We start from the raw sequence: 14,543 nt of genomic DNA on the forward strand, positions 1-14,543 counted from the left end.
ACTAGAAATCCTTGTTTGTGTGCCAGAAGGGGCCTACTTCAGAGATCTCTAGTCTAGATGTTTTTAGCCTGCTGTCTGTGAATCTGTCATTTTTTTATTAATTTATTTTGATTTATCAACAATCACTTCCAGAAGCTTTTGAGTTTAAATTTTTCTCCCCCTCCCTCCTCACCTCCCTCCCCAAGACAGTGCACAATCTGATATAGGCTCTACATATACATTCCTATTAAACATATTTTCACATTAGTCCTGTTGTAAAGAAGAATTAGAACCAATAGGAGGAATCACAAGGAAGAAGAAACAAAACACAACAGAAGGAAAAAAAAGAGCAAATAGTCTGCTTCAATCTGCATTCAAATTCCAGAGTTCTTTCTCTGGATGTGGATAGCATTTTCCATCATGAGACCTTTGGAGGTGTCTTAGATCCTTGCATTGTTGAGAAGGGCTAAGTCTATCAACGTTAGTCATCAAACAACGTGGCTGTTACTGTGTACGGTGTTCTCCTGGTTCTGCTCACTTCACTCAGTATCAGACCATACAAATCTTTCCAGGTTTTTCTGAAGTCTGCCTGCTCATCATTTCTTACAGCACATAGTATTATTATATTCATATGCCACAACTTGTCTGTGAACCTGGTTTTTTTTTTTTAATTTTTAGGCAATTGGGGTTAAGTGACTTGCCCAGGGTCACACAGCTGTTAAGTGTCAGGTGCTTGGTCTGAGGCTGGATTTGAACTCAGGTCCTCCTGACTTCAGGGCCAGTGCTCTATCCACTGTGCCGCCCAGCTGCCCCTTGAACCTGTTTTTTAAAAATATTTTGATAATTGATTTCAGCATAATTGGTTTCCTTTGTAACCCTATAATACATAGGGTTACTGTGTGCATTTAAACACATGCTCCTGAGGAGGGTCCATATGCTTCTGCCAGAGGGGCCCATAACACTAACAAAATGAAGAACCTCTAGTCTAGTCCAAAACTAATTGATGCCTTTCAGTTTTCATCATAATAATTTTTCCCTCCCAGACATCTATTTTGTAGAACAAATAGTATTATTTTAAAGACAAAAGAAAGAAAAAGAGGAAAAAATCTGTACGACCAATCAGTATATTGAAAAAGGCTAAAAACCTGTGCTAAAAACCCATGGAACTCCCATCTCCTTAGAGGGGTAGGTTGGGGGTGTCTCTTCATGTCTCATCATTTGAGCTATACTTGATCTTTCTAATTTTGCTATGTTCACTTGTGATTTTGGGGGTGTGTTATTGTTCTTTCCATTGACATCGTTGTAGTTACTGTGTATATTATTTTCTGGGCTCTGCTTCAGTTCCCTCTTCCCTCTGCATCAGTTCATATAAGTCTCTTCATGCTTCTTTGTATTCCTCACTCTCATCATTTCTTTTTTTTTTATTAATTTATTTTGATTTATCAATAATAACTTCCATATGCTTTGAGTTTAAAATTTTTCTCCCCCTCCCTCCCCACCTCCCTCCCCAAGACGGCGCACAATCTGATATAGGCTATACATTTACATTCATATTAAACATATTTTTACATTAGTGATGTTGTAAGTAAAAATTAGAACCAATAGGAGGAACCATCAGAAAAGAAACAAAACTCAACAGAAGAGAAAAAAAAATAGCAGTTCAACTTCCATAGTTCTGTCTTTGGAATTTTAAAAAAAATTTTTATTATCATTATTATTACTTTTTTTTTGGCCAGGCAGTAGGAGTTAAGTGACTTGGCCAGGGTCACACAGCTAGTGAGTATCATGTGTCTAAGACCAGATTTGAACTCAGATCCTCCTGACTCCAGGGCCGGTGCTCTCTCCACTGCAGCGCCACCTAGCTGCCCCTCCCCCCGCATAATTTCTTACAACACGGTAATATTCCATTTGGTTAGCCCCCATCGATGGATATCTACTTTGTTTCTAATTCTTAGCTATTACAAAAAGTGCTGCTATAAGTATTTTGGACCATGTAACAACTTTCTTCTTATCAATGGCTTCCAATAATGGAGTCTCTTGAATCAGAGGGGATGGACATTTTAGTCACTTGATTTGTGTAAGTCCAAATTGCTGTGAATAGGCACCAGTGGCTGGGGGCAAGAGTAGGAAGGATCAGGCAAGGAAAGTCAGTCAGAAATTATTAAGCACCTACTATGTGCCAGGCACTGTGCTAAGTGCTGGGGATACAAAGAAAAGCAAAAATACATTTTTTTTGCCCTCAAGGAGCTCATACTCTAAAGGGGGAGACAAAATGCAAATAGCTTTGTATAAACGAGATATCTATATAAAGTTAATTGGAGATAATCTCAGCGGGCAGGCACTAACTTTGAGGATGGACAAAGGCTTCTTTTTTAGAAAGTGGAGTTTTGGCTGAGACTTGAATGAGCCTAGGGAAGCCAGGAGGCAGAGATGGAGGGAGGGAATTCCAAGAATGGAGCCAGTGAAAATGCTCACAGTTGGGAGATTGGAGTGTCTTGTGAGGAACAGCAAGGAGGCCAGTATCATTGGATTGCAGAATATGTGGTAGAGAGAGTGAAGACTGGAAAGGTGGGGGTGGAGGTGGGACAGCTTGTGAAGGGCTTTGACTGCCAAACTGAGGATTTTGTATTTGAGCCTGGAGGCAAGAGAGCCACTGAGTTTATTGGACGGAAGGGTGGGTGGAGGATAGACTGGAGTGAGGAGAGACTTAAAGCAGGCAGACCACCCAGAAAGCTATTGAGCTAGTCCAGGTATGATGTGATGAGGGCCTCCATTGGGTGGGTGGCATTTACAATAGGTATTTTGAAGATGAAATTGATAGGATGGCAACAGATTGGATATGGGTTGAGGTGTGAGAGAGTATAGTCAAGGATGACACCTAGGTTGTGAGCTGGAGTGACTGGGAGGATGGTGAGACCCTCAGCAGCAATAGGGAGGTTAGGAAGAGGGGAAGGTTTGGGGGAAAGATGCCGAGTTCAGTTTTTGACATGTTGAGTTTAAGATCTCTGTGGGACATCCAGTTCAAGATATCCAGTAGTCAGTTAGATCAGGAACGACCTCATGCATTTGAGATGAGCCATGAAGGGAACTAGGGTGAGGGATCTAAGAGATGGAAGTGAGCAGGTAGTACATTCCAGGCATGGGGGAAAGTCTGTATTAAGGCATAGAGATGGGAAATGAAGTTCTGTGTGTGAGGAATGGTCAGAAGGTCAGTTTAGCCACATGGTAGGCAGAGCACGTGAAGGGGAGTAATGGAGAATAAGCCTTGGAAAGGTGAGGTAAAGCCAAGCTGTAAAGACAAAGGCATTTGAGGTTGAAGCTCAGTGTTCCTCACGAGCCACTGAGCAGGGGAATGGCCTGATCAGGCCTGGGTTAAGACTGTCACTGACAGCTGAATGGAGGATAGATTGGTGAACAGAGAAGCTTCGGGAAGGGAGGGCAACTGAGAGGCTGCTGCAATAGTGCAGGCAGGAGGTGATGAAGACCTGAACTCAGTGTTGTGAGAGAGACTGTGGAAATGGAGCTGTGAAGACTGAGGGGCAGCATGATACAGTGGCTAGGGCATTGAATTTGGAGTTAGGAGAACTTGGGTTCAAATTCTACCTCTGATACTTACTAATTCTGTGACTCTGGGGAAGACATGTAACCTTGCGTGCCTCACTTTTCTCACCTTCAAAATGGAAGGAGGTCCCGCTTCCAGCCCAGTTCTCACAGCCATCATTTGGGGAGGCAAACACCTGTGGAGAAGGGCCAGCCGTCCCTACCTGCTGTCAACCAACTACCACCCACGAGGCCAGCAGGCCAGCCTACCTGAAGCAGCCAGGTCCCCTGAGGGAAAGACAGGAGGCAGCATGTGCCAGGCAAGTCAAACCACTACCAACCTCCTTGGCCATCATCAGACCTTGATGGAAGCAGTCCAGGACCCTGAGCCCAAGAGCCTTGGGAACAGCAGCCAGCTCTGTGCCCACAGCCATGCTCCTGGGAAGGAAACCCTGGGGAGATGCAGCCTGGCCACCATTTCCCCACATACCTTGATGGAGATGGCCCAAGACCCCAAAGTCAAGAGCCTTGGGAACAGCAGTGCCCCCTAAACCAGCAGATCTGCTTCCAGCCCAGCCCCTGCAGCCATCACTGAGAGGAGAAATCATTGTGGAGAAGGCGACTCATCTTCCTTACCACCAAGTAGATGCACTAGGAGAAGGACCTGTGATTTCATCAATGTAGGGAACTCCCCACGTGGTAACTTCCTCCACCAATAAATGCTATCTTAGAATAATAACGTGATAAATACTGTATAATGGCCATCTGTTCTTTATCTTCTTTCCCAAATACAGTAACCCGAATGTAGCTTGACATACTTATGATATTTCCCAGAAATCAGAAGATGAAATATTTCCCCAAGACTTAGTCACAAGATCAAGAACCAGTTTGAGGGAGTGATGGTGGTGAATGTTTTCAAGCATGTCTACTTTCTCTCTTCCAGATGACAATGAAAACTGGGAAAGGGTGGGTTGATGTCGGCAATGCTGCACTGGCGGATGGATTTCTTGAGACTGCCCAGAAGGTAGGTTGTTCCCAAGGCTTAGTTTGCTGCAGCTTGTTATTAGGCCCAGCTGTGGAGGGGCTCATCCTGCATTTGTCTGGATTTTGTTTCCTAGCATCTAGAGAGGTTGTGTGCTGAATTACTGGAGAAAAGTCACGGCAGCCCTGATGAGGATGTGTATAAGATCGATGCCAACAGGGACCTGTTTAAGGTGCTTTCTTACCAGGCTGAGTCGGTAGGTATCCATCTGCTTGCCGGTCACTGTGGTGTGTATGTGTGTAGATGAAAGTAACAAGGGCCTTGGGTCCCGTGGGGCCTAGTGGAGCTTCTGTTGGGTGGCTTCTGTAGCTCTGTCCTTAGTATCTGAGGACAGTCCTCTTGTCAGGGCTTGCTTGGCACTGGCATCGGTGTCTATGTGCACGTGTGGATGTAGTTGAAAAGGCTGATGCCTAGTGAATCATCATTTCCCCTCAGTGAATGCCAAGACTCTTTGGCTTCTGGCAGCACCTGTTTCTGGTTTCAGCCCTGTCTCTATGGCTCTGACTGTCAGAAGCCCTGCTTTGAAAAGAACCCCTTCATTTCTGATTGCTGCAGCCAGTCTGACTCGCCTAAGGCTGGATTCCACAGACTGAAAGAAGCAGTCACCCTTCAGCTAATCGTGGGCCTTTGACTTTAGTTTCCCATCCCAATGGTTGCTGTGCTATTCTGCTTTCCTCCATTTCTTCTGCCCACCTACACCCAGGAAACCAAATTTAGATTGAATGTGTCACAGGCCATCCCTAGGCCAATGTTGGTTTGAAACTCAGTATTAAGGATAACCTCGAGGTGATTGTACTGGAAGTGCTAAAGAAGTACATGACCTCTCCCGTGGAGGCCTTCAGTTTGCCTTGCGGACAACACAAAGGGAAGAAGGAAAGGGGATGGGAGAGACTGGTGTCATCTGCGTTGGACTTGGGGGGAGGACCTGTGATTTCATTGGTAGAGGGAACTCTGGGCCAGCGCCCATCAGCACCTGCTGGGCAGTTTGGAGTCTCAAAGAACTGTCTGGGGGCTTGGAGAGGCCACATAGCTTGGCCAAGGCCACAGGGCCAGTAGATGCCAGAGGCACCAAGTCATGTTGCCTTCATGCACTCTGTTTTCCTGAAAATATCTTAAATGGTCTAGATTATTAAGAAAATATCTTAAATGATCTTAAAAATATCTTAATGGTCTAGATTAAATAGTAAGCCAAACACCATTCGTTATATATTCAATACATATGGATGTGTGTCTATGGATATGTCTATGGGTTTTATTAGGTGCCGACTACCTCCAGTCTCCTCCTACTCCAGGCCAGCCTCCACACTGCTGCCGGCAATGGAAATTTCCTTAAGCACAGGCCTGACTACTCAACCAGCTCCTTTGACTTCTCATTGTCTCTAGGGTCAAAGAAAATCTCTTCTGCTCTGTTTTTAAAGCCCTGCAAACCCGGAGCCCAATCTCTCTTTCTAGCCTCCTTGGACCCACCTTGCACCTCTGCACTTTCCCAGCTAGCCAAACAGGGCTTCTCTCTGCTCTTTCCTGGGCACATGCCATTTCCTGTCTCTGGTGGCTTTGCACTGGCCACTCCGAACTCTACCTCAAAGTCCCTCTTTTCCTTTAAAATACACTTAAGGCACCATTTCCTCCAGGAACTGTTTTCTGATCGCCCTCCCCTCAAGTGATAGCACCCTCCCTTTCAAATTCCTATCTTGTATGTGTGTATAAAGTAGTTAAATATGTATAGCTATGTATGTATGTATGTATGTATATATATATATTGTAGTATTGGGAAGTATTGGCTTCCCATTTATGCTGTATAGGTAAATGTTTTTATAACTACTTGTCTCCTCATTAGAATGTCTTTGGGCTCTTGGTGATTAGTGATTATTTCCTTTATACTTGTATCCCCAGAACCTAGCCCAGTGCCTGGCACATACTTGCGGATTAATTAACGTGCTGGGGATTCAGAGAAAGGCAAAACGGTCCCTGCCTTCAAGGAGCTTCCATCCTATTGAGGGATCATACATGGGAAATGGGAGGAGGGTACCCCCATATTAGAGAGACAGCCAGAAAGTGTCTTGGAGGCCTGGGCCTGGGCAAGGTAAGGCCAAAGTTAGCTCTCTGAGCCAGAGAAGTCAGAAGTAGAGTGCAAGTTTCAGGTGGGGCGGAGATGGTTGTAGAGTAGGGGCTGTAGAGAACAGAGAGCCGAGAAGTGGCATGGAGGCCTGGGCCCCTGGAGGAGAAGGCAAAACGCTTTGTATTAGGTTCAAAAAATGAACTGTACAAGCACAGAAAAGACTTAAGGACTTTACTTTGTTGTCGTCTTGGTATGAGGCAGCAGTGTGTCCAAAAAGCTAAAGAAATCTTAGGCCACGTTCATAACAAATGTCGCATCCAGATCCAAAGAGACAGCCATCCCACTGCTCTCTGGCTAGGGAGGCCATCCCTGCCATGCTCTGTCCAGTTAGGGTGCCACCTTGGATCGCATTGAGTGTGATGCCTTTTGTTTTGACACCACCTTCGTTTCCCATTTTAGTGACTCCTCTCTTGTAACAAAGATCCCCAGGTAGGCCAAACTGACCCACAGCATGACCGCCTTGAGCACTGGATGCAGCACTGATCTCCTGTAGTCCCTGACACCTCAGCTGAAAGTAGGAAGGCGTTATTTCAGCATCCGTTGTCTGAGACTCGTAGTTGTCAGATTTTATTTTTCCTTATTTTGACTTTGGCTGCCCTTTGCCGTCTTCATTTACATCATTGTCCTCATTGTGTATATTGTTTCCCTCACTCCATTGACTCCTCTCGATTTTCTCTGAATTCCTTATATGTTCTTTCTCATGGCTCAGCAGTTTTATACTACATTTGGATACCACATTTTTCTCAGCTGTCTCTCAGTTCATGGGTGTGTTCCGTTTTAAGAGGGACATTGACAAATTGGAGATTTCAGGAGGTAAAGGGTCTGAAATCCATGTTGAAGGAACTGGGTTTGTTTAGTTTAGCCTGGGGAAGAGAGGTAGGGAGTAGATGATAGCTGTCTTCCTCTGCCTGTGCCCTTGAACTCATCCCTTCTCATCTCTTCCAAGAATTTGCCCCGTTTATCATCCCCTTCTTTTTATTTTCATTCTCTCCCTGTTTTCTTCCTCCTTCCCAGATGTCTTCAGACATAAGTAGGTCTCTCTATCCTAAAAGCAACTTTCTCCTGACCCTGCCACACCTTGAAACTATCATCCCATTTTTCCTTCCTTAAACTGCTAAACTGCTAGAGTTATCTACATTCCTTGCCTCTACTTTCCCAGCAACCACACACTTTACAATCCTTTGCAGTTTGGCTTGTCCCGCCACACTATTCGAATGGTTTTGGCAGAGGTTCTCAATGGTTCCTGTTTGGGCAGTACATATCGCCCAAATGGAATGGTACAGAGAAGACTAGCAAAGGTTAGCGATGAGCTCCTGATTGTGACCCCGATGACCACTCCCTCCTCCTGGATATTATCTTCTTCCCGGACTTCCGTGATGCTGCTTGTACCTGGTTCTCTGAATTTCATTTTTGGACAGTAGTTTGCCCATCCTAAATGTTTATTTTTGCTGATAATGATTTGGGTCTCATTTGATCCCCACAACAACCCTGTGCCAAAGAAAACGAAAGCCCCTGGATTATATAGAGTAGGTGTCTTTTTTTTTTAAAGTGATGTTGGTCAGCATTCAGCTGAGGGCTGAATTGGTGCCCTTTGTGAGGGTGTTAATGATGTCCTTGAAGGCTCTGTGCCCAGGAGGCATGTCTTGTGTAAGAGAGAGAGAGATGAGTTTTATTCTCCTGGGTCTCTAGGAGGGAGCTAGGACTGTGTCTGGTTCTGCCTCCTTCTGAAGCCTCATTCTTGAGCACCCTGATTCTTCTCTAGCTCCACTCTCAACTGTTTCACCCATTGCCTGGCCCATTCCACTATGCCCTTTGGAACTCTCATAGTATTGGCTATATACACTCCTCTACATCCTCCAACTTTTTAAAAAAAATTATTAATTAATTTTTAGTTTTCAACAATCACTTCCAGAAGCTTTTGAGTTTTAAATTTTCTCCCCCTCCCTTCCTGCCACAGGCTCTACATATACATTCCTATTAAACATATTTTCACATTAGTCCTGTTGTAAAGAAGAATTAGAACCAATAGGAGGAATCACAAGGAAGAAGAAACAAAACACAACAGAAGGAAAAAAAAGAGCAAATAGTCTGCTTCGATCTGCATTCAAATTCCAGAGTTCTTTCTCTGGATGTGGATAGCATTTTCCATCATGAGACCTTTGGAGGTGTCTTAGATCCTTGCATTGTTGAGAAGGGCTAAGTCTGTCAACATTAGTCATCAAACAACGTGGCTGTTACTGTGTGCAGTGTTCTCCTGGTTCTGCTCACTTCACTCAGCCTCAGTACATACAAGTCTTTCCAGGTTCTTCTGAAGTCCATCTGCTCATCATTTCTTACAGCACAATAGTATTCCATTACATTCATATACCACAACTTGTTTAACCATTCCCCAATGGATTGGCATCCCCTCAATTTCCAGTTCTTTGCCACCAAAGAAAGAGCTGCTATAAATATTTTTGTACATGTGGGTCCTTTTCCCATTTTTATGATCTCTTTGGGATACAGCCCTAGAAGTGTTATTGCTGGGTCAAAGGGTATGCACATTTTTATAGCCCTTTGGGCATAGTTCCAAATTGTTCTCCAGAGTGGTTGGATCAGTTCACAACTCCACCAACAATGCGTTAGTGTTCCAATTTTCTCACATCTTCACCATTTATCATTTTCCTGTTTTGTCGTGTTAGCCAATCTGATAGTTGTAATTGTGGTACCTCAGAGTTGTTTTGATTTGCATTTCTCTAATCAACAGTGATTTAGAGCATTTTTTCATATGACTATAAATAGCTTTAATTTCTTCGTATAAAAACTGCCTGTTCATATCCTTTGACCATTTATCAGTTGGGGAATGACTTGTATTCTTATAAATTTGACTTAATTCTCTATATAGTTTAGAAATGAGGCCTTTATCAGAGACACTGGTTGTAAAAATTCTTTCCCAGTTTTCTGCTTCCCTCCTAATCTTTGTTGCATTGGCTTTGTGAAGAAACTTTTCAATTTAATGTGATCAAAATTATCCATTTTGCATTTCATGATGTTCCCTATCCCTTGTTTGGTCATAAATTCTTCTGTTCTCCATAGATCTGATAGGTAAACTATTCCTTGCTCTCCCAGTTTGCTTATAGTATCAGCCTTTATATCTAAATCATGAACCCATTTTGACTTTTTTTTGGTATATGGTGTGAGATTTTGATCTATGCCTAGTTTCTGCCATACTCTTTTCCAGTTTTCCCAGCAGTTTTTTTTTTTATCAAAGAGTGATATATATATGAAAAATGGATGAATGATAAGAACTGCAAAGGGAGAAATGAATTTTTGAAGAAATCTAAATCGTATACTCATTTTGACTTTATTTTGGTATATTGTCCTTCAGCTTCTTAGCTGACATTCCTTCCACCTCTGTGCTTTAACAGAAACCTGGCTGTCCCTCTTAGGCTACCATGGCCCTTGCAAACAGTTCCTCCTGAATCACAAGGTTGGAAGGAGGGGTATGCAGATTTGTTTCTTGCCCCTTCTGTACCATTTCTCTCCCATTCAAGCCCAGACCTTTCTTTTTCCATGCTCCATTCAATTTATTTGTACCACCTCCTCCCACTCTTTTTTACTGTTATCTACCAATTCTTCAGGTCATTTCCTCAATTTTTAAAAAATGAATTTAGTGGTAGCTGGCTTACCCCATTCCTTGTTATTATCCCCAGGGACTTCATTATTCATGCTGATGACCTCTTTAGCAACCTGACCTCTTAATTATTCAACTTCTTCCTTTGCAATGACATCCTTCTTCACCCCGATTCAGCTACATACCAAACAAGGTCACACCTTAGACCTCGTTAACTTTCAGAGTTGCAGCACCTTCAAGGTACAGAACTTTAAAAGTCTACTCCTGACTACAGCCTCCTATCCTTCTAATTCTTCCAATCGCTCATTCCCACTAATGTTTATTTCACCATTCTGGTCTTCTGAACCATCTTTAGGTTTTCATTCCATAACCCTCACTCTGATTCCACTTGTTTCCATGATTTGCCAGTTTGCTGTCTCTCTAGCTATGGCTTTAGAGTCTCTTGCTCTTATGACTTTATGTGGCTCTTGACCAGCATGCTTTCATCCCTAGGTAACCTCTAACAATGTTTTGTTTGTTTTTGTTTTTGTCTTTTTTCCTCCTGCTCTTGCTCGAGGGCTGCTCAGCATTGCTGGAGAAGTCAAGAAGGTGAATTTATTTAATCCATTACAAATTGATGGTAGACACTCATGTTGGACCTTAATATTTGGCCCTTATTGACTCCTTCTCGAATTCCTAACCTCTTCATTTTTCTTCTTGCCACTAATTGTCCTCCCTTACAGCAGATGACCTAGCCTTTTACTTCACTTGAGGACATTTGATGCGAGTTTGTCTGGCCTTCTTTCATTCCTCAAAACTCAGGATCATTCTTTTCTCTCCTTTCTAGCCACAGAAGAGAGATGACATCTCTAAACTGATTGAGGATAATTACCTACTCTACTGGCATCTTTGCTCCCCTTCCATTATGCTTTCTCTTGGACCTTGATCCACCAGTCATCCCCTTTCTCTTTTTTTCTCTCTCTCTCAAAAAAAAAAAATCTCTTTTTTTGCATCCCCTTTATTTCCCAATATTCTTCTTCTCTTCCTTCATTCAGAGTGTCATTCCTTACAACAAAAAATAAAAAAGAAAGAAAAACTCATCACAGCAATCAAGGCCAGTCACATGTGCAGTGCTCTCCAGCCATAGTTCCTGCCCTGCTCTCTCATGTCTTCAATATCTTCTTTCAGTACTGGCTGCTTTCCATCTGTCTACAGACATGATCAAGTTGTCCTAATCCTAAAACCTCCTAGCTGGTCTGCTTTGTCCAGCTCATCTCCTCCTCTTCACTGCTAAACTTCTGGAGAAGGATGCCTATCTGTAAACCCAGGTTCTCTTCTTCCTCACTTACCTACTTTTTCCTCAACCCATTACAATCTGGCTGCTGTCTACACTGATTCTACTGAAACTGTTCTCTCCAAAGCCCTCACTGACCTTCTACTCAACAATACGGTGTCTTTTTTCAGTCCTTACATCTTCCTGACCAGTTGGCAGCTTTTGATGCTGTTGCCCTGGCCCACTCTCCAGGTTCTCCTACTTCTCTCTTTTTTGGGGGGGAGGTGCTGGGCAATTAAGTGACTTGCCTAGGGCCACAGCTAGTGAGTGTCAAGTGTCTGAGATGAGATTTGAACTCAGGTCCTCCTGACTCCAAGGCTGGTGCTCTATCCATGGTGCCACCTTGCTGCCCCTGGTTCTCCTACTACTCTAATCATTCCTTTGACCTCCCCCTTACTGTCCTCCTCTTCCTGGTTCCTTAAGTTAGGTGTTCCCCACAAGTCTGTTATGTGTCCTTGTCTCTCTCTTCACTCTTTTTCTTGGTAATCACATTCACTTTCATAGCCTCAACACAAAAATACACACATAGATGTATAGTTTACCCCTGTATATATACATATGCACATATATGTTTATATTTGTATACCCAGGTGGGTACATATACTACATGTGTTTATATGTGTGTGCAATGTACATATATGTGCATATATATGCATATAACTCTCAGATCTCTTCCTCCAATCCTCACCTGGGTTCTCAACTGAACCCACTCTCTTGATCCCTAACCCTGTGCCTCCTATCAGTGTCATTATTTTTGTTCAGTGCACTAGTGTTCCTTCATTGGTCCGTGCTTTCCATGTATACAGCCTTTAGAAATATTTAATCCCATTGAGTACTGTCTTTGACTGTGCCCCCTCCCCCACTTCTCACACCCAGTCCCATTAGCACCTCGTCCACTCCATCTGCACAACGTCTCTTGAATCTGTTCCTTTTTCGCCTTCTCCAGGTCTCTCATAGCAGCCTCTTTACAGGTCTTCCTATCTCTAACCCTCCTCAAAGCCTGAATTGGGTTCCTGGAAGAAATTCTGTAACATATTATTAAATAAATTATTAGTCAACATTTAGAAAAGAAAGTGGCAATCAAAAAGAGCCAGAATGACTTCATCAAGAAGGCAGGAAAGACACATTAAGTACTTACTACATGCCAGGCCCTGTGCTAAGTAAGTGCTTTACAAATATTTTCTTAGTTGATCCTCACAACAACCTTGGGAGGAGGTGCTACTATGATCCCCATGTTATTTATAGCTGAGAAAAATAAGGTAAACAGAGGTGAAATGATTTGCCCAGGATCATGCAACCAGTGTCTGAGGCCAAATTTGACCTCAGGTCTTCCTGATTCCAGGCTTCCAGTACACTGTAGCACCTCTTACCTGCCTGTGACTACATTAGACTGACTTTATTGGAACAAATTTAGTAAATCAGCAGATGAGGGGAATTCTATATATAATGTGTCTAGATTTTAGCAAAGCATGTAAAATCTCTCATGTCATCCTTGTGAAAAATATGGAGAGAAGTGGTCTGGAGCAGTAGTATTAAACTGTAACAGAAGGGGATCCCTGGCTCTCTTGAGGGATTGTGGGAAGATGGCAGAATAAGGCAGGAAATGACCTGGTTCTCCCAAACTTTCCTCCAAAGAACTTAAAACAATGGCTCAAATTGAATTATAGAGCAGGAGAAATAATAAAAAGTTGAGGTAAAACAGTTGTCCAGCCTAAGACAACTTGGGAGGATATGACCTACTGACTGTTGGTCTGACTAGGGTGAAGTGTGGATATCATTGTCAATAAACAGCAAGCCTTGGGAGCAGCTGTGGCTTTGGGAATTTTTACCCCACAGACAGTAGGAAGGTCAGGCAGTAAAATATTACAAGCAACTAGAAAGAAACAGTTTAAATATTGTGAAGCTATAGTCAGGATAACACAAGATTTAGCAGCTTCTACATAAAAAGACCAAAGGAATAGGATATGATATTCTGAAAAGCAAAGGAGCTGGGTTTGCAACCAAAAGTAACTTACCCAGCAAAACTGAGTGTAAGCTTGCAGGGAGGAAATGGATATTTAATGAATGAAAGGACTTTCAGACATTCTTGAGGAAAAGACAAGAACTGAATGGAAAATTTGACTTTTAAGTACAAAACACATAAGAATATAAACATGAAAGACAAATCATAAGAGATTTTATGAGGTTCAACTGATTACTGTCCTATATGGGGAAAATTGTATTGATAACTCTTAAGAATATTATCATTATTAGGGTAGTTAGAAAGAATCTAGATAGAGGGCTTGGGTTTGAGTTGATTGTGATGGGACGATCCTAAAAATAAAATTGGGTAGAAAGAGGTAAAGTGGAGCAAATTATCTTGTGAATGGAAGAACTTTTACAGTGGAGGGGGGATAAGGTGGAGGGGGCATAGCAAAGGAGCCTTATTCTCGTCAGAACTGCAGAGAAGTAGGAGGGCATGGGGATAGGATAAGGGAAGGACTCTTAGAAGGGTGTGTGGATTAAGGAGCCAGTGGTCACAAGTAAACTAGACTTCTGAGGAAGGATAGGATAGATAGGAGGGAGGGAGGGAAGGAAGAGGAGGGAGGGGAAGAGAGAGACACACATAGAGAGACACAGAGAGAGACAGACAGACAGACAACAGTGGGGGAAAATAGGATGGAGAGAAATATACAACTAGTTATTATAACTTTAAATGTAAATAGGATGAACTAACCCATAAAGTGGAAACATATAGCAAAATAGATAAAAAACCAGAACTAGACAATGTGTTGTGTACAAGAAACACATTTTAAAATGAGAGACAGGGGTAGCTAGGTGACACAGTGGATAGAGCACTGGCCCTGGAGTCAGGAGGACCTGAGTTCGAATTCGGTCTCAGACCAGACATTTGACACTTACTAGCTGTATGACCCTGAGCAAGTCACTTAACCCCAAT

At 42.9% G+C, this 14,543-nt stretch overlaps 1 protein-coding gene across 1 annotated transcript in view; it reads left to right on the forward strand.

Moving 5' to 3' along the window:
* Nucleotides 1–4,502: 4,502 nt before the first annotated feature.
* Nucleotides 4,503–14,543, forward strand: part of TEX11 (testis expressed 11) — a 174,149-nt gene continuing 164,108 nt past the window's right edge. The window contains exon 1 of the mRNA XM_027836745.1: nucleotides 4,503–4,543. Coding sequence (XP_027692546.1) covers nucleotides 4,503–4,543 — 41 coding nt within the window. The remainder of the gene's footprint in view (nucleotides 4,544–14,543) is intronic.

The sequence above is a fragment of the Vombatus ursinus genome, unplaced genomic scaffold (assembly GCF_900497805.2).
Source record: "Vombatus ursinus unplaced genomic scaffold, bare-nosed wombat genome assembly UNPS02014819.1, whole genome shotgun sequence".
NCBI classification, from domain to species: Eukaryota; Metazoa; Chordata; class Mammalia; order Diprotodontia; family Vombatidae; genus Vombatus; species Vombatus ursinus.